The sequence below is a fragment of the Berghia stephanieae genome, chromosome 5 (genome assembly GCF_034508935.2).
Source record: "Berghia stephanieae isolate SIO BIC M18660-M18661 chromosome 5, UCSD_Bste_1.3, whole genome shotgun sequence".
Classification (NCBI taxonomy): Eukaryota; Metazoa; Mollusca; class Gastropoda; order Nudibranchia; family Aeolidiidae; genus Berghia; species Berghia stephanieae.
In genome coordinates this window covers 72917611-72942226 of record NC_088364.1, presented here as the reverse complement: position 1 = coordinate 72942226, position 24616 = coordinate 72917611, and the positions used below count along the sequence as shown (strand labels likewise).

General features: G+C 34.9%; 1 protein-coding gene across 37 annotated transcripts in view; it reads right to left on the bottom strand.

Moving 5' to 3' along the window:
• Positions 1–24317, bottom strand: part of LOC144973557 (V-type proton ATPase 116 kDa subunit a 1-like) — a 65377-nt gene extending 41060 nt beyond the window's left edge. For 21 of the 37 annotated variants that reach the window (XR_013645577.1, XR_013645576.1, XR_013645578.1 and 18 more), the window contains exons 1-12: positions 24229–24317; positions 19137–19301; positions 18816–18894; positions 16663–16763; positions 14779–14907; positions 14222–14328; positions 12280–12406; positions 11509–11591; positions 9747–9840; positions 4614–4820; positions 3288–3438; positions 1238–1377 (exon numbers count right to left, since the gene is read on the bottom strand). Coding sequence is in view for 32 of the 37 variants with exons in the window: in XM_078916123.1 (XP_078772249.1) it covers positions 1238–1377; positions 3288–3438; positions 4614–4820; positions 9747–9840; positions 11509–11591; positions 12280–12406; positions 14222–14328; positions 14779–14907; positions 16663–16763; positions 18816–18894; positions 19137–19253 (1335 nt within the window). In the remaining 5 variants the exon portion in view is untranslated. The remainder of the gene's footprint in view (positions 1–1237; positions 1378–3287; positions 3439–4613; positions 4821–9746; positions 9841–11508; positions 11592–12279; positions 12407–14221; positions 14329–14778; positions 14908–16662; positions 16764–18815; positions 18895–19136; positions 19302–24228) is intronic. The other 16 variants (XR_013645579.1, XM_078916126.1, XM_078916128.1 and 13 more) reach the window with 1 other exon arrangement.
• Between the last annotated feature and the right edge of the window lie 299 nt (positions 24318–24616).

Sequence of the window (24616 nt, the reverse complement as noted above, 5' to 3'; positions counted from 1 at the left end):
AATGGGTACAATCTTGGGGGAAATGCGTACAAGCGTACAATCGCTGAAAATGCGTACAATTCCGCATTTTTTGCAGTAGGTTGGCAGCTCTGTGATTAGTTGGATTTGAACTAAAGCCAAGGCCTGCCTGTCGATATACAGGATGGCCGGTGAAAACAAAAGGAAAGAAAATCACTGCTGGTGGACAACTACATTAAAAATGGTCATTTAAACTCAAGTGTTTCTTAGCCCTCTCCTTATCAACTACAGGAAAATGGTCGCATTCATTAAATGCAACCAATAGCTTTCTCATCTGATTATTCTTGTTTCTCATAAACTGAACAAAATTTGTGTATTATAGCCATAAAAACTTGACACTGTATTGTAGAGCTAATTTTGCTAATGCATAAAATATACTTGTTAATCTTCTGTTTGAGTAAGAAAAATCTATTTTTGTGTTGGGTGGATGTGAAGTTTTGGGGGAAATTCTGAAACTGGCCTGTAAGGAGAAGAGTTAACTGGCATAAACAAAGGACTGGTTCATGTAAAATCCAAAATATTATTAAAGGCACAGACAGTGCTGTTACAATATTATTGGATTACCAAAATAATCAAAAATTAAAAAGAGGAAGAATTTTTATAAGGCCGTGACAGTGGTGGAGGGCTAAAGATCTAAAAGCTCAATATAGAGGATTATATCTAGAGAAAATGCAATTAACTGACATGTCCATTCTTTCACTCAATCCTAGAGATTTTTGATATTTTTCAAAATTGGAAAAAATGTATTAAAAATGAGCATGGACATAGAAAGTTTTATCTCACTACGATTAACATGCAAAAACTATAAAACATTAGCTTTGATACTACGCCTATAATTTGTCTCAGAAACATGTAATACATAGGCATGGGGTAAAAGTAACCCGGGTAAACTACGGAATTCAAGCGTCGATTGAAGACATTCTTATTCCGACAGGCTTTCTTTTGATTATGTGTATAATTAGCGTTGTTCGTGTACTGTGTTAGGGCTTAATGATTAAGTTAATCTATGTTATGCGTCCAGAGCCCTCCTGATGAAGGGATGTTTGGCGCACTATAAATCTATACCATTATTATTATTATTATTATTATTATTATTATTATTATTATTATTATTATTATTATTATATAATCGGTGTCAGGGTTGATTGGGTGGGTTATTCTAGAAAATCACAGTCAGCGTTCAGGAACAGACAATTTTCGACTGCACAATTATTCCTACCTCATTGGAGCTTTTCTTTGCACCGAGGGCCTTTTCTTTAACACACATCCAGGCCCCAAACATGAACATGATCAAGCCGTGACCAGCATCACCAAACATGATGGCAAACAGGAAGGGGAAGGTAATGCAAGTGTATGTCGCTAAACAAAAGAGCAAAATTATTAAAATATTAAACTTAAATATAGTAATCCATAAATATCAAGACATTCACTAGATATTCAGACCTGCCAACTTGAAATGTAAAAAAATCGTAATTTTCAGAGAGAAGAAATAGAAGTCACTGTAATTAACTTTACAAATTAATATCTTACATTTATCAGTATTAAATATGCCTTCAAAACCCTGAATAGATGCTTTGTGGCATCAAAGTTTTCTTTTTATCACATTGTAATGAATCAAAAATGTCTGTTTATTTCTATTGTTGAAGCCAAAAATTCGTATTTTTACCATTTTTCCGTAGTAGTTGGCAGGTCTGGATATTCCGCTTTGAAAGCGTAGATTTGTTGATCATGTTGAAGGCAGATAACTCTAAGACTAAAAGCGATGACATCTTATACAAATCCTTAGATTCCGTCAATATTTTGAAAGTCAAATATACAACAATATTTAAGATCCAAATTCTTTTTTATTTTTAAACCACTACTCCTTATTCTCAATAGTAGTAGTAGTAGTAGTAGTAGTAGTAGTAGCAGTAGTAGTAGTAGTAGTAGTAGTAGTAGTAGTAGTAGTAGTAGTAGTAGTAGTAGTAGTAGTAGTAGTAGTAGTAGTAGTAGTAGTAGTAGTAGTAGTATAGTAGTAGTAGTATATAGTAGTAGTAGTAGTAGTAGTAGTAGTAGTAGTAGTAGTAGTAGTAGTAGTAGTAGTAGTATGTAGTAGTAGTAGTAGTAGTAGTAGTAGTAGTAGTAGTAGTAGTAGTAGTAGTAGTAGTAGTAGTTAGTAGTAGTAGTAGTAGTAGTAGTAGTAGTAGTAGTAGTAGTAGTAAGTAGTAGTCGTAGTAGTAGTAGTAGTAGTAGTAGTAGTAGTAGTAGTAGTAGTAGTAGTAGTAGTAGTAGTAGTAGTAGTAGTAGTAGTAGTAGTAGTAGTAGTAGTAGTAGTACAGTACAGTATAAACAAAAGTAGGGGTTCAGTGGTATGACCAATTGTAAAGAGAAATAAATTCAAATCCAAGTCACCTTGCTATAATTCAGGTCAAATGTCTGCAGTCCAGAATTACACATAAATTGAGACTGAAATTTCTTTCCTCAGCCATTATACCAATCAACAAACCAAGTGGTGCCAACATAAAACAGACTAGATCTATGATTGTTTTGACTCAAATCGAGTGAAATAACTGATGCCAATGACCCAGGAGTGCTTGAGAAGTAATTTACTGAAAATCATAGGTCAAGATTGCCGCAAAAATAAAATATGGATCTTCAGCCAAAATTTTTAAAAATAAAATAAATCGACTCACTGACTCTGGAAAAAGAAAAATTCCATTTTATATGGAATGGTTGGCAGCTATGACAGCACACAGTGACCACCACCAAAAGAAAGTAAACAGTGAGCAGTATCAAATAGATAATAATAAAATAATAATAAATGAGCTTTTATATAGCACAATATCCACTAAATATGCTCAAAGCGCTTTACAAGGGGTCCCTGGTCAACAGCAACATTTAACACGTAGGACGGGACATGACGCCTGTTAGGCGATATTACAATTTTTCGGACAAAGACAACGCTGTTAACGGCCAGGTACTCATTTTACACCTGAGTACGGTGAGAGAATGTGAGTAAAGAGCCTTTTCCAAGGGCTCAACTATGCGCCGAGAGCGAGGCTCAAACCCAGGACCTTCTGATCCGAAAGCGAGAGTCATACCACTAGACCACATAGCCGCACATCAGCTAATAACATCATTTGTTTCCTTGAACACTTCAATTGACAAATCACTTTTCACATTTTCTTTCTTTTGTGACCATTGCCTTGTATGGTGATGTAAATTCTAAGTGTTGCTAAGCTCTGACTAAAAAATTTTCACGATAAATAACAATTTTGAAATGCCCCTACCAGGATTAACCTCCCCGTAGGTGGAAACTCCATAAGCATCAACAATAGCCTGAAACCCCTTGACAAATTTGTTACAGTTGTAATACGTCGGTGGGGTCTCTTCAGTCGACATTGGCTGAATAACGGTAGGAATGGTACTGCCACTGATTTTCTGAAAAAAAATACAATTGACTTGATAAAGTACTCTTTTGATATATAAGCAAAAAAAAAAAAAAAAATTTCAAAAACGTTTATTTTCCAACAACAGTCTACACGTTTTTATATTTGACTTTCTAAACTGCATTACACAGTTCCTCTCCGCCTCCCCTCTTTTCACTTAATCAACTGCGCACCCTTTAGAAACATCTATTATTCTATTTTAATTTGTGCTACCTTACAAAGGAGCATACTATTTCATGCCAACCAATGTTTTGTTTATTCATCGTAACAACGCCACTACCACATTATCTCATTCAACTGTAGTGTTTCATTCATCCTGTTTTGTTGATATAGGGGAAACCCGAAACATGCATTTGATCTGTTCTTGTAATAAAATTGAAGCTTACATTCAATTGGATTCAGTAGTCTGATGTCACACCGCCCGGCAACGGCGGCCATCTTGGTTCTAAACAAAGAAAATCATTACTTTTTATTCTTCATGTTGGCTAGAACTTTTCATATCCTTGTGATCAGAGTGTGATCAAATTCTGATCAAATTCATGTGTTTTTTTCCTCTGGATACGCTTTATGATCGGGGAAATATTTCATATGGTCGTCCGCCATTGTTCCGATAGTTTAGAGCCAGTGTTACTAAGTTACCATGCGTCATAAGGAAGGAAGTGACGTTACACTGTTGAAGAGTATTTCATATCATTTATTTCTTCGAGCAGCAACATTTACAATCATAAGAAGAATAAAAGCAATACTATTTCAAATTCCCAAACAGCATTTTAACCCCTCATAATTTTTTATCTTTTTTTTTTCATTTGATATGTAGATTAAAAATCTCAAAAAGTACTTCTATCAGCTAAACCTCAAACACTTATTCGTCTTTCATTTCAGTAGAAATTGTCAATTTCTATCAGCGGTCTATACCAATATACAGCTGACTAAAAAGTTGACTTATCTCTCCATGACTAAGACATTCTCTGATCTCATCCAGAGTCATTTCAGAAGAAATTGTCAATTTCTATCAGCGGTCTATACCAATATACAGCTGACTAAAAAGTTGACTTACCTCTCCAAGACTAAGACATTCTCTGATCTCATCCAGAGTCATTTCAGTAGAAATTGTCAATTTCTGTCAGCGGTCTATACCAATATACAGCTGACTAAAAGTCGACTTACCTCTCCACGACTAAGACATTCTCTGATCTCATCCAGGGCCCGCAAAGGACACCAACACTCAGCAATGAGGCTGTTTTGGCTGCTCCTGAAGAGGTTCAGAGTGTGGAAGATGGCCTTAATCTTCTCCACTTTGATCGTCCAGTTCCTGACATCCTTCTGGACATTCTCCAAGATTCTCTGACGATGTTGGCCAGTTGTCCTAAGGACCTGCATGTTTTAAGACAATATTCTAAATATGTAACAAGTGTATCAACAGATATATTCAGAATACATTTCTTTGCATCAGATTGAAATCAAATTTTTTTATATTTCTAACTTTCCTCTCCGCAAATTAGTAATTTAGTATAATGATCTAACAAGTGCAGTCGACTCCGCTTAACGCACACCGTCGGGAGTTCAAGTTAGTGAGTCAGTTTAAGTGGAGAAGCTAAGTACCAGTTTTCATATAGGACCTTCCTCTCTTGAGTTTTCTACAGGGTTGGGACTGTCTTGTTCAAGACATGGCCTCATTATAAGGGCTTGTTTTTGTTTCATTTTGTTGTTGTTTTCAGGGGGGGGGGGTTCTCTTCTTTATATGTTTTATCGACAACAAAATGTGACATTATTGTTAGTAAGAATAGTAATCATGAAGCGTTGGTTGCTTTCTATTCTGTCTCCAATCTTGCCAATGTTCGTAGATCATTTGTCAAGCATTCTTCTTGGATGAAGCAGTGTCAGTTTGTCCACCATGTCAAGTTTTTCAGTGTTTCTCAGGGGTACTCTCATCTGTTGTCAGTTAAAACTTCACTCCCACATATATGCCCCCCCCCCCCCAACAATCTCGCTAAAACATGAGCACACGTCTTTTGCCATTACTCTTAGAACGTTTAGATATTTTTCACCAATGTGGAGAAGGTGTGCAATTAATCAGAACTACCTAGAAAAAATTCCATTTTATAGGAATGTGTAGTGTATAACCGGGGTATGCCATTAAAGGATGTACGATTAAATGGAGTTGACTGTATTTGCTAAAAAATATATTTTACTTTAAGTGTAGGTTTATAAATATATGACAATTCATTATTATACAGAAACATAAAACCCAAAGTGAACAAATAAACATAACTGATAAAACTTTCTACATAACTCCTGCTATTTGTTAATTCGTCAGTGACATAGCCAATCCATTTAATCAGTGTCATTCATAAAATGATGAATTTCTTATAATATGCATCGCTGCCAACTTTTAAAAAATAAAATAAGGAACACCCAGTTGGCCTGGGATCAGCGGACAACATGTGCCCCACCCTCTCCACCTTGTTTTCATCAAATCGCAACATATAAAAGTCAGCCTTTTTTATTAATGCCACTAACACTAACTAGTTTAAGATAACAGAGGGCTAGCCCAAATGTTGCTAAATTATCGGGTAGTTCCAGCACATTTGAATCGTTATGAAATGACACTTTCCAAAATTTCAGAATAGACATGAAAGAATTCAACTGCCTGAACTTTGATAAGGACCAATACACAAGCACGATTGTAAAATAAATGAAATAACTTAGGATGTTTAGAAATGCATAACTGCCAACCTGGTACATCACTTGAGAGGGCGTTTTGGGGTAAAAATTAGGGAGATTGGCTAAAAAGTAGGCGATTGCATAAATATATATATTTTTTTTCATGCAACATAATGGTCTTTAGTAGTTTACTATAATACAGAGACGCCAACTTTAAATTTGGCTCACAGGAGTTTCAGGCACCACTCGTAGGAATTTCAATGCCGAAAGAGGAATTTCCGCCCACAAGAAAAAGGAATTGGAATGGTATTGTGTTTACATATTATTGTATTGTTCTAAATAGATAACTGATTAGAATTATATTATGATACATAAACACATTGCCAAATACAATCCCAAAGTTTCCTTATTTCAAATGAAGTAAAGCTCCAAAACCTAATGGTAGACTTTGTAGTACTGTTGGTAGGAGGATGATGTGGTGTTGGTGGTTGTAGTAATAATGGTAGTGATGATGAAGATGTGATAATCGTTGTTGTTAGTGGTAGTGATGATGATATGGTGGTGGTGAAGTAGTAGTGGTAGTGATGATGAGGTGGTGGTGGTATAGTGGTTGTAGTAGTTGTGGTCGTGATGATAATGATGTGGTGGTGGTTGTAGTACCGTGGGTGATGAATATGTGTGGTGATGGTGGTTGTAGTACAAATGGTAGTGATGATGAGTGATGGTGGTTGTAGTAGTTTTGGTAGTGATGATGTGGTGGTGATGGTGGTTGTAGTACAAATGGTAGTGATGATGATGTGGTAGTGGTGGTGTAGTAGTAGGTAGTAGTGGTAATGATGATGTGGTGGTGGTGGTTGTAGTAGTACTGGTCGTGATGATGATTGTGGTGCTGGTGGTTGTATATAGTGGTAGTGATGATGATGTGATGGTGGTGTGTAGTAGTAGTAGTAGTAGTAGTAGTAGTGTGTATGTGTAGTAGTAGGTAGTAGTATGTAGTGTAGTAGTAGTGTAGTATGTAGATAGTAGTATGTAGTAGTAGTATAGTGATATGATGTGTAGTTGTAGTGTATAGTAGAGTAGTATATTAGTAGTAGTATAGTAGTAGTAGTAGTAGTAGTATAGGTAAGTAGTGTAGTAGTAGTAGTAGTAGTAGTAGTTGTAGTAGTGATGACGATGTGGTTGTGGGGTATAGTAGTAGTGTGGTAGTGATGATGTATGTGGTGGTTGTAGTAGTGTAGTGATGTATGTGTGTGGTGTTGTAGTAGTAGTGGAGTGAGAAGATGAGGTGTGGTGGTGTGTTAGTAGTAGTGGTAGTGAGATGTGTTGTGGTGGTTGTAGTAGTATGAAGTAGTGATGATGATGTGTGGTGGTGGTTGTAGTAGAGTGGTAGTGATGATTGTGGTGGTTGTAGTAGTAGTGGTAAGATGATGTGGTGGTGTGTGTATTGTGTAGTGGTGTTGTAGTAGGTGGTTGTAATAGTAGATGTGATATGTGGTGGTGGTGGTTGTCAGTAGATAGTGGTAGTAATGATGTGGTGGTGGTGTGTAGTAGTGAGTAATGATGATGTGGTGTGGTGGTTGTAGTAATGATGTGAGTGTGGTGAGTAGATGGTAATGAGATGTATGGTGGTGGTGGTTGTAGTAGTAGTGGTAGTGATGATGATGTGGTGTGTGTAGTAGTAGTAGTGATGATGATGTGGTGGTTGTGTAGTTTGTGTAGTAATGATGTGTTGGTGGTGTGAGTAGAGGGTAATGACGATGTGTGGGGTGGTTGTAGTAGTAGTGGTAGTGATGATGTGTGTGTGTAGTGGGTAGTGATATGTATGTTGTTTGTAGTTGTCATTAGTGTATGAATGATGGGGTGGTGGTGGTGGTTGCTAGTAGTAGTGTAGTGAATGATTGATGTGGGGTTGTAGTAGTAGTGGTAGTGATGATGATGTGGTGGTGGTGGTTGTATTTAGTAGTGGTAGTGATGATGATGTGTGGTGGTGGTGATTGTATATGGTGTATGGTGTTGTGGTAGTGTGTAGGGGATGATGATGATGTGGTGGGGTGGTGGTTGAAGTTGTGGTGGTGGTGATTGTATGGTGATGGTGGTTGTGTAGTGTGGTAGTGATGATAAATGTGGTGGTGGTTGATGTGGGTATGGTGATGTGTGTGTAGTAGTGTAGTGGATGATGATGATGTGGTGGTGGTTGTGGTGAAGTTGTGGTAGTGGTGATGATGTGGTGATGGTGGTTGTATTGGTAGTTAAGTGAGTGTGGAAGTGTATGATGGATGTGGTGGTGGTGATTGTAATGGTGATGGTATTATGGTAGTGGTAGTGATGATGATGATGTGACGGTGGTGGTGTAGTAGTAGTGATGATGTGGTGATGGTGGTTGTAGTAGTAGTGGTAGTGATGATGATGTGGTGGTGGTGATTGTAATGGTGATGGTAGTTGTGGTAGTGGTAGTGATGATGATGATGTGGTGGTGGTGGTTGAAGTTGTGGTAGTGGTGATGATGTGGTGATGGTGATTGTAGTAGTAGTGGTAGTGATGATGATGTGGTGGTGGTGATTGTAATGGTGATGGTAGTTGTGGTAGTGGTAGAGAGATGATGATGTGGTGGTGGTGGTTGTAGTAGTAGTGGCAATAATGATGATGTGGTGGTGGTTGCAGTAGTAGTGGTAGTGATGATGGTTGTAATACTAGTGGCAATGATGATGATGTGGTAGTTGGAAAAGGGGGGGGGGGGGGGGGGGGGGGGGGGGGGGTATCCTTGGAACAAATTGACCTCATCGGAATTTGACGGAAGTTGCCCGGAGCCCGGAATTTTTTGCTCCAGACCGGAGTTTTTTCCGGTGAAACCGGAGTTTTGGCATCACTGTATAATAGTAGTTATAATAAAATGAGCCTCTACATATTGGAGAATTCCTACCTCTTTACTTTGACATGATAACCACACCAAAAAATGGAGTATACTTATTTCTCTTGAACCTAAACCATTATAAAAGATTGCTTGAAAAAAAAAAATAGAATCAGATCAAGATGTTTTTTTAAAGGGATTGAATTCATATTTCATAAATTAACAAAGGGAAATAATCATTCTAATGTTTAATCTATATAAGCAATTGATTATTTTCTGATTGAATACCTTCCAATCAAAGGTGTTGATTTAATGTAATTTTTAATTAATACAATATTTGTAACAAATAGTGAAAGTATCAATACGGTCTGAGAACACTAAAAGTATATTCGAGGCTAATATGCATATTTAATGCAAATCTCCAATGCATTATAAAAGGTTTTAGTGAAAAACAGGCGCTGTATAATCAACTGGAATTTTTTAAATTGTTGAATTGAGAGGATACTTCAAATTAAAGAGCTACATAGGAATGGAGAATATGCTGTGCTGATTTAAACCCTGCCCATCATCTCTCTCTCTGGACACCAATAATAATAATAATAATAACAATAATAATTCATTAGGCTCACAAGCCTTGTTTACCACAACAAATTAGTCAAAAATTACAAAATACGGATTTTGAACTAAAAATACAGACTTAAAGGACTCAGGAAGACAAATACGGAACAAATCCGTTTTTAACGGAACGGTTGGCAGCTAAGAATATGGATACAGATACTGATACTTACACTTTCCAAGTCTGATAGTCTGGTGTTGACACCTGTCATCATTACATCTCGATCTTGAGCCCCTTCTGGAACAGGATAAACGCTGCACCGCATACTGTGTATGAGATGGAGACAATTTTTTTAAATGAGTCACTCTTAAGTTAATAAAAGTCTAGTATTATTTTCTTTTAGAATCTTGAGCCCCTTCTGGAACAGGATAAACGCTGCACCGCATACTGTGTATGAGATGGAGACAATTTTTTTAAATGAGTCACTCTTAAGTTAATAAAAGTCTAGTATTATTTTCTTTTAGTCCTTTCTTGTTATATATTTTGATATTTTACATGATGTTAAATCATTTCATCCCCATTAATCTTTTCCTTTTGTTGTTTCTTTTCTTTTTCTTTTTTTTTTATCTGAATGACATTTTGCACTTACAGCTAAACAAAAACCCAATAATACAAGGCAACTCTCACAACTTTTAACTTTGATAGAATTCAGGAATCCAGACCTCCTCACTATGATTGGAGGCTATCAATTTAACGAAACATTTCTAACATGTTAGTTTGTCAAAATGCTTTTATGACATTTCCTAAATTTAGGTCATGTGAACACAAGTTTCAACTACATTCAGCACAAGTCACCTCTTACTGCACTAAAAGAGAGTGTAAGTCTTTACCTACCTTTAAAAAGAATCTCAAGACACATTTTTACTGTATTTGTTTTTATTGACTCTATAAATCCTTGATTTGGCTATGAATTATTATTATTAATATATTTTTTTTTTCACTTAAAATTGATAATTTATATTGTAAAGTGCCCAGAGCTTGTGTTTTACACGAGAATGAGCGCTGTATAAATGTGTATTATTATTATCATTATTATTATTATTATTATAAGATTCTTGTAATACATCCACTGACTATAGTGAGACACTAATTTCTAACAAAGAGTAAAATGAAATAGCATGGTATAGTTGCATGGTATTTGCTTTGTACCAAGAAAGCATCCAGTGTGATTCCAACCACGCCAAGTGTGACCCTAGGCAAGTCACTCTGGCTCACTTTGCAGTAAAAAAAAAAAATTTTTTAAATTGAGCTTTTATCTAGCGCAATATCCACTAAACGTGCTCAAAGCACTTTACAACGGAGGAGTCCCTGGTCAACAGCAACATTTAACATGTAGGAGAGGACATAACGCCTGTTAGGCGATATTACAATTTTTCGGACAAAGACAATGCTGTTAACGGCCTTGTACTCATTTTACACCTGAGTACGGTGAGAGAATGTGAGTAAAGAGCCTTTTCCAAGGACTCAACTATGCGCCGAGCGCGAGACTCGAACCCAGGACTTTCCGATCCGAAAGCGAGTGTCATACCACTAGACCACATAGCCGCACAGTAGGCCCGAAAGAAAAAAAATCTCCATTTGGGATGGACAAAGGGAGTTTCATTTTATAATGCGTATTTAATAAAGGACAAATGCCTTAGCCAAGAATAAATAACAGGATTATAATTTGCCATTCAATTGCATTCCGCATGTTACTGATCACGCTGTCGACAGACAAAATATTATGAGGTAACAGACAACAATGACAACAAATGTAGTTGTCATATGAAGTATAAAGAGTCATTGACATAAAAAGACAGCTTATTTAGATCATATTTTGAGAATTAAATGGTGAGTGCAATTCCATCCTTAAGCTTCATATCAGCACATAAGATATTTTTAATACCACGCTAGCAATGTGAGCATTCATTTCTCTAGTATTTTTACATACTCACCCTTCACAGACTTTTCTGACTTTGGTCCTGAGCTGCTCTCCTTGGAAGAAGACAATGAACATGTGCTTCTTCAACATGTCACCCTTGTTAAAAAAAAAATAAAAAAATTTAATAAACAAAAAATAAATAAATAAATTAAAAAAAAAAAAAGAAATCTTTTATCTTTGTTATGAATGTCAATTCATTTTCTTGTTTGTATAGGTTTTGTTGTATTTGGTAAGTAATCTTGAGGGTTCACACAGACTGGTTTTCAGCAAATCAAAGCATGTTTTTTTCCTCAAATATGATGTATAACTCCATGCCAGGATATAACCCAACCAAGATCTGTGATTTCATAACAAATACATTATAGAGACATTTCTGTTTAACTTAAACACATAAAGCAGAACCCACAAGAGTCGTCAATAAAATTACTTTATGTAATCACTTTGCATTTGGTTTAGCGGTAACCTGATCTTCATAGATTAGTTACCATCAGCCAACCCTTAAAGCAATATATTAACTTTACGAATCTGATAACACTAAGAAAGAAAGAAAGAAAGAAAGAAAGAAAGAGAGGAAAAAAAAAAAAAAAGAGAGAGAGAGAGAGAGATAGAGATAGAGAGAGAGAGAGAGAGAGAGAGAGAGAGAGAGAGAGAGAGAGAGAGGGGGAGAGAGAGAGAGAGAGAGAGAGAGAGAGAGAGAGAGAGAAGAGAGAGAGAGAGAGAGAGAGAGAGAGAGAGAGAGAGAGAGAGAGAGAGAGAGAGAGAGAGAGAGAGAGAGAGATCTTACGGTGATGGGGTCTTCCAAAGGCTGTGTAATTTCTTCAGTTCGCAAAAACACGTTGGAGTGAGTGTAATATTTCATGACACGCTCAAACAGGTGTACTTTCTCTGCTCCTACTGTCCCAACGATGAAGCTGAAGGAGAATAAATTAATAGAAAATTAAGTCAGCGACATAAAATTTGCATTCAAATAAATCTGAACTTATTGTTACAAAACAGTGAAGTTTCAACAGGACATAGCTCATATCTCTCAAACTTGACATTATTAATGTGTGCATTTAACAAATATATTTTTCATAAGAGCCAATGAAGCAACTCATAAATCATACAGTGGAACCTCCCGATTACGACACCTCCGAATAGCGACATTGACCCGTGGTCCCAACTTTTTTTCTATTTAAGATCAGTAAAAAAAAAAATCCAAATAACGACGCACTTCATGATAAAACATCCGAATAACGACATCATTTTGACGATTTTCGGCAGTTTTCGTAGATATCTAAAGTTTATAAAAACGATTCCTGCTTGAACCAATGAGAACACAGCTTTTGAAACAAGTGAGAACGCAGCTTTTTTTTGACGAATCTTGGCTGATATGCATTAATAAAAACCAAGGTATAAATGTAAGTGTAAGCAAGTAAACACAAAATCTTGGAAAATGTGATATTATGTGGTGATAGAAGTAGTAGTAGTAGTAGTAGTAGTAGTAGTAGTAGTAGTAGTAGTATAGTAGTTGTAGTAGTAGTAGTAGTAGTAGTAGCAGTAGTAGTAATAGTAGTAGTAGTAGTAGTAGTAGTAGTGTTTTTGTGGGAGGAGGAGGAATTTTATCTAACTTGCAGCATTGAATTACCTGTTTTTGTTTGTTTTAAAGGGTTTTACAGCGCTTGTGACACATCTATGTCATATCAGCGCCAGTAAAAAGGAAGAAAATTGGAAAGTAAAAAACATTCTAGATTTACAATTGAAATGACATAAGAAAAAGTAAGACAAAGGGGAATGGTTTAAATAGGGAACAGATCTAGATTCCAGGAGCACACTATCAGTGTACTCAGATCACCTAAAAGTCTCATCCAGACACATGCACAAGAACCCTCTAAGAGGAATACACTACAATGTTTTGTTTGTTTTGTCAATGTTAATAAAAACTGGTCCAGCAGGCCTTACCACGCCCACTTTGTCCGCCATCTTGGAAACCTCTAAATAACGACACCTCCGGATAACGACATAAAAACTCGGTCCCGTGGCATGTCGTTATCGGGAGGTTCCACTGTAATTTGTTTCACCAATTAAATATATGGAGGAAATGAATGGTTCCTGTGAATTTTAAGGGAAGATAGGATTGAGTAATGCTCCAATGCAAGTTTGTGGGAGAAACAACACAATATTTCCTTTATTGTCCAGATTAATTAATTATTTGGTTTCTGAGAAAACAGTAACTTTATGAGGAAATGTAACAAAACAAAAAAACGAAAAAAGCTAATTTAAAGATTTTTTTCATCATCGGCAGTCCAATGAGATGTTGGAAATAAATAATAAAACAATAATAGCTGAACTTTTACTTTAATGTTTAGTAAGCTTAAAACAAATAGAGGAATCTCTTCTGTTCTGTTTATGAGAATAATAAATGGTGCAAGAATCTTTATTTTCTGTAAAAATATAAATTACCCTTTGAGGTGACCTCTATTATTATAAATCATTCCATTGAAATGTGCACGATTTTCCCACATCTTCATACCCTAATGCAATGTGCTTCTATTTAGATGAAAAAAATACTGGTAAAGGGGGAAAAGAGCCATTGTCATAAACTTTCTTCTAAAATTTCGAATCAAAGATCTATGCCTACCACAGTTTCCTATAAGAGTCTGAATTAGATAAATCAGGTCTGTTTGAATCTCAAGTATATAAAATGTAAACACAAGAAGACACATCAAGACTATTTCTGCCCTCACCTCAGTTGAGATCCCTGACCCCTGGTTTGTGTTACCTCTTCTTGGACAATGGCAGAAGCAGCAGCTCCCCCCTCTTCATCCATCATATGCTGGATATCTTGACCATACTTAAGTAGAAAAAAAAAAAAGAATGGTCAATACAACATTTCACACTTTTAGCTATGATATGGCTCATGCTATATAAAACTTAACCATGTTAATTTCTTTCTTTCTTTTTACAAAGAATGGTCAATAAAATATTTCACACTTTTAGCTATGAAATGGCTCATGCTATATAAAACTTAACCATGTTAATTTCTTTCTTTATTTTAATTTTAAAAGAAAAAAAAATTTTCATGACATTTATAAAAAAAATGATACCTACCACTCCATGATAATCGAGTATAAAAAACATAAATATCAAATCATGTGAACAATATAATTAATAGAATTTATCAGTATTATATGATCAGAATTAATTGATATTTAAAAAATTTGAGATGGAATAACACTATTCATTCTCAATATATGAAATTCATTCCTCAACAACAATCCATAGATAAATTCAAAAGACTTACAATGGCAAAATAGTATTGTGTCTTGTAAAGCACTTCTTTTAATTCTGTCAACTCCAGGAAATTTTGCTTGAGAGCCTCGTGGTTTGTATTCACCTCTCTCAACTCATTGTCAATTTTCTCAAATGCCGCCTGGCAAAAAATAAATTTTCAAAATTATATAAATTGTGACAAAACTCGAACAATGACTCAAGAGCAGAATGCCAGTAGGTATATATTTTAAATCTTGTGAAAACAACAATAAATCAAATAATATCAGAAATGAAATTAGAGCAAACATTATATCATAAATTCATCTGGGCTGTAACAATAGAAATGAATAAAGTTGAATAAAGCTTAATGGTTCATGGGGAAATTGGAAAGTTAAAAAACAAATTAAGCATAGATAAACTTTTGTATATGTAATTGATAACAAACACTCTTTGCATTTCAGAAGGAAAAACAAAGATAAATAAATGATTTTTGAAATGATAAATGAAATTTTTTAAACCTAAAAAAATATTATCTTTGAACATTGATGCAATTTTAAACGGTAAGGGTGTAATGTATGAAAAACTAGTGAGAAAATAATATATATATATATATATATTGAATCGTGTTTGATACAAATATGGTACGAAAAGTGCTCGACATGTAGTAATGGAGCGAATTATTATTTAAAATATTTACCACAATGTTTGGGGCAGTCTACATCGATGTTTCAGGCTTAATTTGCCATCTTCAGGACTGAGTTGTTTTTTTGACTGTTGTTGTTTCTTGAAGTGGTTCCGGTTTGAAGTTAATTAAGAGGAATTTGCGCCGATGGGGACACTTTCCGTAGATCTCACTTTTCATGTTGAGTGTGGCTTCATGAGGTTGTTTGATTATAGTATATTTTTCTTCCAGGCATAAGCTACATTGTTTTGATGTTGGTGTGTATCCTGTTGCTTTAGATAAAATTTTCCATGAAATGTTGTGGTCTATTTTGTTGTCTTTTAATTTCCAAATATGTTCACTGAGTTTTGTGGATGTTTTTTTGTTAGTGTTTCTAAATGTTGAGGTGTGGAGGTTGTATCTTGTTTTGAAATTATTTTCTGTTAGTCCTACATATTTTTCTTGCTTGTTTGTTTTAGTTTCTGTGACTGTGGCTTGGTAAATTAAACTTGATTCTAAGCATTGTTTGTTTAGCGGGCAATGTTCTTTATTTCTGCAGTTGCATTTTCTAGTGGGTGGGTTTTGCTCTTGTCGGTGGTTTATTATTAATAATAAACCACCGACAAGAGCAAAACCCACCCACTAGAAAATGCAACTGCAGAAATAAAGAACATTGCCCGCTAAACAAACAATGCTTAGAATCAAGTTTAATTTACCAAGCCACAGTCACAGAAACTAAAACAAACAAGCAAGAAAAATATGTAGGACTAACAGAAAATAATTTCAAAACAAGATACAACCTCCACACCTCAACATTTAGAAACACTAACAAAAAAACATCCACAAAACTCAGTGAACATATTTGGAAATTAAAAGACAACAAAATAGACCACAACATTTCATGGAAAATTTTATCTAAAGCAACAGGATACACACCAACATCAAAACAATGTAGCTTATGCCTGGAAGAAAAATATACTATAATCAAACAACCTCATGAAGCCACACTCAACATGAAAAGTGAGATCTACGGAAAGTGTCCCCATCGGCGCAAATTCCTCTTAATTAACTTCAAACCGGAACCACTTCAAGAAACAACAACAGTCAAAAAAACAACTCAGTCCTGAAGATGGCAAATTAAGCCTGAAACATCGATGTAGACTGCCCCAAACATTGTGGTAAATATTTTAAATAATATATATATATATATATATATATATATATATATATACATATACATATATGGCCACAGACCTCCAAATCAATCATTTCCTTTGGTGGTGGGGCTTTAGGTGCAGGATCTCCATAATCAATAACTTTCATATCTGCTCTGTGAAGTTCTTTCTCCATGTACCCTAAAAATAAATAAATTTAAAAAAAATTTTTTTTTTAATAAAAATATATATATATATATATATATATATATATATATATATATATATATATATATATATATATATATATATATATATATATATATATATATATATATATATATATATATATATATATATATATATATATATACAGTCCACTTCGGATAATTGCAACACCTTGAGATTAGCAAAAAGGTTGCGATTAACCGAAGTTGCGATTAACCGAAGTTTAGTTTCCTGTCTACTGTTGCAACATTTTACACATATATAGTAAACTCAAACCAGTTGCTGTAAACATTGTTCTTGGTCCACCACAGACTGAGAAATATGATTGAAATAAAAAGCTTATGGCAGCGCTGTATAAATTTTGGCAAACAAAAGCAGCTTTGATGAAAGTCGACAATCTTAATCAGATTGGATAAACTTTCACTCTTTTTTGTTCTCAACATTTGAAATTGTCAAAGAGATTAGCCGTGATGAGAGACAGCAAGCTCTCACCAAACTCATTGGTCACAATGCACAGTTGTCAATCCCAAAACAAAGGATATCACCCCAATCCCTCTTCAAAACTGTCATTGTCTACTTGTTGTCAAGACTATGGCCAGCCCCCACGCCCCCTATTTAATGACCACAGATGCCATCACAAACACATAATGCAAAGTCTTGCCTTCTTTTGTCTCTAATACTAATAGAGTGGTGACAAACAACTGTAGCATTGAATCCCGCTCGCTCTCGATTCTTCAACCTGACACGATTACATCCATTGTGAAATTTAATATTTTGTTTGATTGATGTCTTGAATTTGCCACTTTTTGAGAGCGAAAATTTGTTGCAATTAACCTAAGCTTGCTGCATATTTAACATTTTATCCTAACCTTTAAATATCATCTTACTTTCCTTTCAACTGGTCAATTCATTGATAGGCAATATTCACTGGCATATACACAATTAAAAAAGCATTATAAACAACGTGCAACATTTAGTGCACAGGACGAGACATGAATCCTACAAAGAGATATTATATAGACCTGTAAATATGAGCTCTATAAAATTTGACTGAAACTCTTCGTAATTCGTCATAGCGGAAAAATCCAAAGAACCTAAATGAATAGTAAACAGCAAGCTCGCTTGAGCAAAACAATGGCAGAAAACTAATTTGCACGAGAATTAATTAGGCTACTTACCATTGTTCCTTATAATTAGGTACCCAATCAGTGAAGAAACTAGAAACGGTCAACCAGTTTGTTTACAATATAAGGCAATCAAGATTGAGATAGCAATCCTTAACTTTCGATTTGAAGGTGTCTACATAACGCACTTCTGGCTTTCGCATTTACTTTTTTCATACTTTTACTTCCCTCCAGGTAAAAGTGGTCAATTTTGTCTTAGACGAAACAGTGAAATTTATCGCTCAGCGGCTCAGTTAAAATTGGCTACCATTGGGATCACGACAGGTTTGGAAAGTGAAAAAAATAATTTCAAGAAGGTTGTGTGAAAATACACTGGGATGTGTTCAGACACGGTAATTCTAAACAGTGTCGCTTAGCCTTGGCAATATATCTACCGTTAATATAAACGGCACATGAGCTATGCCTAGTGCTGTGGAACAAGCCTAAGTCATCCGACTACGATTAATAAATTATTTCTTTCTTTCCTTTTTAAAAATATTTGAATGTGATGAATTGACTGATTTCAGTTAATTGACTGAGAATTTACAGGTCTAATTATAATCTATTTTTGCAACATGGACAATGCTGTTAACTGCAAGTACTCGTGTGCTAGAGAATGTGAATAAAAAGTAATTTTCAAGGACTGAACAAAGGAATGCTCAGAGTGGGACTCAAACCTTAAGTATTCCAGTCCGAAGGTGAGATTTATACTACAAGACCACATAGCAGCACACCACACAGAAGGAATGACATTCAAATTATTGTACGATACAAGTTAAGACCTTCCAAAACAAAGTTTATTGAACATATAAAAGAATATATGAATTACATTTTATGCAAAGTGATAAAATATTTTACTTACTCAGTTTCCTCTCCATTTCTTCACACCTTCGTACTTCACTAACAAATTTACGCTGAAATGCATTGACCTCTCCATTCAGCTGTCAAGAAAATAAAAATTCAAAAGGAAATAATTACTATCCTTGATAAAAATAAAGATGAAAATGTTATGACAGGGGAAATAACTAAGCTGCAGAAAACAAAGAAATTGCCTTTAGTAAACGACTGTCTTGATTTTTTTTAAAAGAAAAAATAGCAGTGGTTAAAGCAGGCAAATCAAAACTGTAGTGAAAAAGAAAAGTGAGTCTAACCCCTTTGAAGCTTAATCGAAACAAAAACTTACATCTTTAAACTGTACTAGTCCAAGCTCTCCCAATTCAGACACGCAAGCATATGCAGCCTCTGTCTGCAGAAAGAGTTGGCACAGGCGCATCTCCTCACTTCGGAACAACGACCCCATTGTGATCTAGTTCCACCCAGTCAACACTCAACAATGAAAAAGTTTTATCTGAAAGTAAAAATTATCACATATATTCACACAACCCAGCTTTTAGATTATGGCAGAGATGACAATATTTGGGAGGTTAAAAAGGAAATAAACATTCTCTGATTCAAAATTATAGGTAGGATATAATAAAATTTATCAATTCTTTCCAACTGATTCAAATGCTGGTGATTATATTTATTTATATAATCAAGACACCTACATTCCCAGCAATTTGTCTGGATTATGGAGACATCTGGACAGAGGAACCAGTACCTTAAGTGGCCGCATATTATCTATAAAAGAAAGAGCAAGTCTGTCCCGTCTGACTGTGTGTGTTTGTGTCGACTAAGGGAAAAACCAGACTACTATCTGCTATGAAAATTAGCCAGTTCTTTAACATTTTTAATCCTTCTAATGTAGAACTCCTCAAGATTTTTGCGATTTAGGTCGATTTTACAATGGCATATAAAAATGTTAAATCAATTTTATTCGATCCCTAAGATTTACAAAGCCATATTGGGGGCAGCGTGGTTCAGCAGTCGGCCCTTGCTTCGTACCCAAAAGGTACCGAGTTTGATCACCCACCGCTGCGATGTGTGGCCTTGAGCAAGTCACCTCACCCTAACTCCATTTGCAGCGCTGCACAGCGGCTGCTGCCTGGATTATTTCAGTCTTCCCTTGGAATAGACGATAGAGACAGTGAATTTTTATTTTTTATTAACAGAAAGCAGAAATAAAATTCCTGGCCATCATCAATATCCCCAAAATTGTGGTCAGAATGAACAAATATAGAAACAAATGAAGATCAATAAGGTAGATAGGTAGTGAAAATTTTAATGGTTGGTGGACTATGAACAGATTTGATGATTAACAAATTTCTTGCTGGTTAAAAAAAAAGGTGAATTGCCAGTTTGACGTTTTCAGTTCAAAGTGACAAAAACTTACATTTCATTGATCCATTTGCTTTTTTAAAAAAAGATAGATTTGACATTTGAGCACTATTTACTTTCATCTTGTGTTAAATATAACTTGATATTAACTGATTTGGGATAAAAATACCTACTGGATTTTTTTCAGAACACTTGGTATTTTTCACGCCTAGTTTGGCATTTTGGATAAAATTAAGGCCGGCTCTATTTCTCCGAACGCTCAGGAAAATAAACTTGAACTATTTCTCAGAATGGTTGGCTAGCCTTCAGTAGATGATGGGTTAAGGATGCGATGCTGATGCAAAAGTAAATGCTCAAACAGAATGGACAGGGAATTCTCACGAATCATCAAGCCAGCGTTTTTTAGTCTCATTGTTGACAAAGACAGATTTTATTTAAAAGTTGTGCTATCGCGAATACTCCATGGCATGTTCACTTTTGCACTTTGCACTGCACCATCAAAAAGAGAACATTTAGTAAATGACAAAGCCAAAGTCTAAAGACGGGAAGAGAGGTTGAAAGACAGGATAGCACAAGTAAACTCAAGATAGAAGTCTAACAGAAAGTGGGGAATAAAAGACAGAGCACTGGCAAAAGAAAACCTCCAAAAATGCATACACATTCATCATTCACACAGACACTCTCACAAATAACCAAAAAAATCTTGAGAACGGAAACCGTTCGAAGAAATAGAGATCACGTTTATTTTCCTGAGCATTTTGAGAAATAGTTACTTCGTAAAATCAAAATCTTTCTGTCAACTTGATAAACGTATCTGCCAATAACGAAATGGCCAGGCTTTTGGTTATTGCCAGACAGCGTCTGCCAATAATCAGTTTTTTTTATTGGCAGACATAATGTCATAATGTAATAATGTCTGAGTGAGTCTGAATAATGTCAGTTCTTTCACTAATTTCATATACGCTGTGATTATCCCCAGACACCTGTCTGGGGATAATAAAAATTTGTTATCCCCAGACACCTGTCTGGGGATAACGAATTTTCATTATCCCCAGACACATATTTGAAACTCCGCTCTTTTAAACAATTATCCACATTCCAGAATATGGAATGTTTCCAGATGCACATAGAAATAAGGAAAGTTAATAAAATATCTATAAAAACATAAAATTAACCAACATTAAAATCAGTTGTTACTACATATATACAATATGCGTCGACTTCGAAGTGGGTGTCATGGCCAAATGGTTTAGTCGTCTGCCCTGGAAGTTTGACCATAATCGACGTTGTGGGTTCGAATCCTGGTAACGTCACTTTTATTTATTTTTTTTTTTTATTCCGTCTTCTTTTTACAGAACGTTGAAAGGGATAAATGTCCCATCCATCCTCCCCCCACCTCTTTTTTTTATTATTAAACTCTCTCTCTCTCTCTCTTGTTTTTTTTCTAGTTTCTAGCAAATATATTCGACCCCACTCCGATCTCAAATAGTGTCTAAAAAGAATAAATAATTAAAAAGCAAACAAACAGAAATATTCAGAGAGCGACCAAATGGTCAGATGGAGGAGAAAAAAAAACAATAATTGTTTTAAAAATAAAAACAATAATTGTTTTAAAAATAAAAACAATTTAAGAAATTCATGCTCAGAAACGGAACATTTACATAAAGGTTTAGCAAACAAAAAACTCTAAGGTTTAGGTCAAAATATAAAAAAAAAAAAAGAAAAAGAGAGATTTCCCTCAGAGCAGGGAATAGTGTTAACAATAATAATAATAATAATAATAATAATAATAATAATAATAATAATATAATAATAATAATAATAATAATAACAATAATAATAATAATAATAATAAGAGTATTAATAATAAAAATAATACTATTATTGATAATAATATAATAATGATTATGATGGTAATAGTAATAATAATAACAAATATTACAATTATTATTATTATTATTATTATTATTATTATTATTATTATTATTATTATTATTATTATTATTATCATTGACCAAAACAAAAACAAAACAATAATAGATCTAGAGCAAATTAAATAATGAAATAATATTATCGGAGAAATAAAAAATTCAACTGATTAAAAAAAACTCTTGCTCGGAACTCGGAACAAAAGTGAAAACAATGATAATCAATTGGGAAGAAAGAAAGAAAAGTAAAAAAAATTTTTTTAATGAGTGGGGGGGGGGGGGGGGTCGGGGTCGGGGTCGCGACTGGGTCGAATCTGTGCAGCTAAAAGGAGTAAAATGAAAGGTGGCCTTACCCACTGAGCTGCCTATCCACACCGCTATCGGAATATTTTAAATTCATATATGAGCTAAACATAATATTTCCACCATTTTTGCTTCCTTGTTTTGGTACGGTAGTTATTTTCATCTCTGATTCGAATAAAAATATGTTATGGATCTAGTTTTGTGGACGTGTGATACTAAATTGTATTATCTTGTGCGAAGCAGACAGGAAAATAACAGGTGTAGGTTTTGGGCTCTGGGGCGAACAACACCATGGCCTAGGAATTCGTCCGCGACATAAAAATTATTCCCGGTCGTCCCCAAAATTGTGGCCAGAATGAGCAAATTATAGAGACAAGAGATGATCAATAAAGTTAACAGGTAGGTTGGTAATGAAAATTTAAATGGTTGGTGGACTATGAACAGATTTGATGATTAGCAACTTTCTTCCTGGTTGAAAATAAAAAGTCGAATTGCCAGTTTGACGTTTTCAGATCAAAGTAACAAAAGAAATTTCATTGATCCATTTGCTTTAAAATATTTTTTTTTTTAAAGAGCTGGATTTGACTAGGTACTTTGGTAAACGTCCATTTGGCCCTCCAGCAGGGAGCCGATAAATGGCCTAGTGGCTGTGACCCGATTTTTTGGACTTTTGAGTGATGGGTCTCAGAAAAAGTTCCATAGATTTTTTGTTTATGGATGGATTTTAATGATTGATGTCTTATTTTCTTCAGGAGAAATTACTCTATCGTTTGGTGTAGTTTATTTTAAAATCAATGACAATTTAGTATAACTTCTGATTATGGATAAAATAGGTAATTAGCTTTGGATAATTAAAAGATTAGAACTTGGTAAATCAAAATTTCATGCTGGCACGTTTATTTAACATCTTAACTTTTTTAAAATTAAATTCAGGGCAAAGTTGTATACCGCATCCATGAAATTCGTTCCAGTAAAATCCTTACTCAAATCTTATCGGCCATTTTAGACCAGTTTTGAAATCCAAATGGTGGTTACTACCGGAAATGCAACAATTTTCAGGTCACAAAGTCCGTCAGTAAATAACAAAGGCAAATAGAAGACCATTTTTCAGCCTTTAAACTAACATAACTTTTTTTCTGTTTTTCTGATTTTCACAATTTTGGTATCATTAGAATCGTGTTGAAAAGCACTTTAAAATGATATAGGTTTCATTGAGCTCAATCCAATTTGAATTTTTTACCAAAGTACCTAATTTGACATTTGATCACTATTTACTTTCATCTTGTGTTAAATATCACTTGATATATTATTAACTGTTTTGGGACACAACCACTAGTTCGCCTAGTTTGGCATTTTGCATAAAATCTTTCTGCCCACTTGCTACATGCGTTTGGGGATAGTATCCTCAGACAGGTGTCTGGGGATAACAAATATTGGTTATCCCCAGACACCTGTCTGGGGATAACGAATTTTTATTATCCCCAGACAGGCGTCTGGGAATAATGACAGCCTTTCATATATGTGATCTTGTGTTTCACAAAATTATTTGCAGTTTATGTGCAAGGGTCCCAAAATCGTCAAAATTTAATGGAAATTATTTCCACAGAAATAAATTTTAGACTTGACCAAAGCCCAAGCCATTTTTTGACACTTTGTCCCAGTCCCAGAACTCCCTCGATTGCGTAATTTAATTAGATTCTATGGCATGGTCAACCAATATAACTAATCCAAACTTTAAAAATACGCTTATAACATCCAAGCTATAAAATGATTGTATAAATCAATAGATTCATTAAAAATAAAAGTTGCATTACTATTACTTATTACCTTCTTGTCTATCGTCGGCTTTTGTTTTGCATAGTAGATCATATGATTTCTCACAGGAAGTTTTGACAACTTTCCGGAAGTAAAAATACGTTCTTTTCACCTTCGCCGAAGGGTGGGGGACGGAGCATGCCGAACTTTGACATGTTCAGCGAATTGTCACCGATTATAATAATAGTAGCATAATTTTTATTTATATATATTTTTTTTTTCTTCAGCAGTTACCACGGTTTCAGTGTCAGCGACTGCATCAGCAACAGCCCTCTGTTGGTTTTATACCACAATGGTACTTTGAGGACGCAAATAATTTTCATGAATCAGCCAGCCGCGTCACAGGCCCGTTCCCATAACGGCGCAAAAGGGGCGACACTGCCGGAATCCACTGATGGAA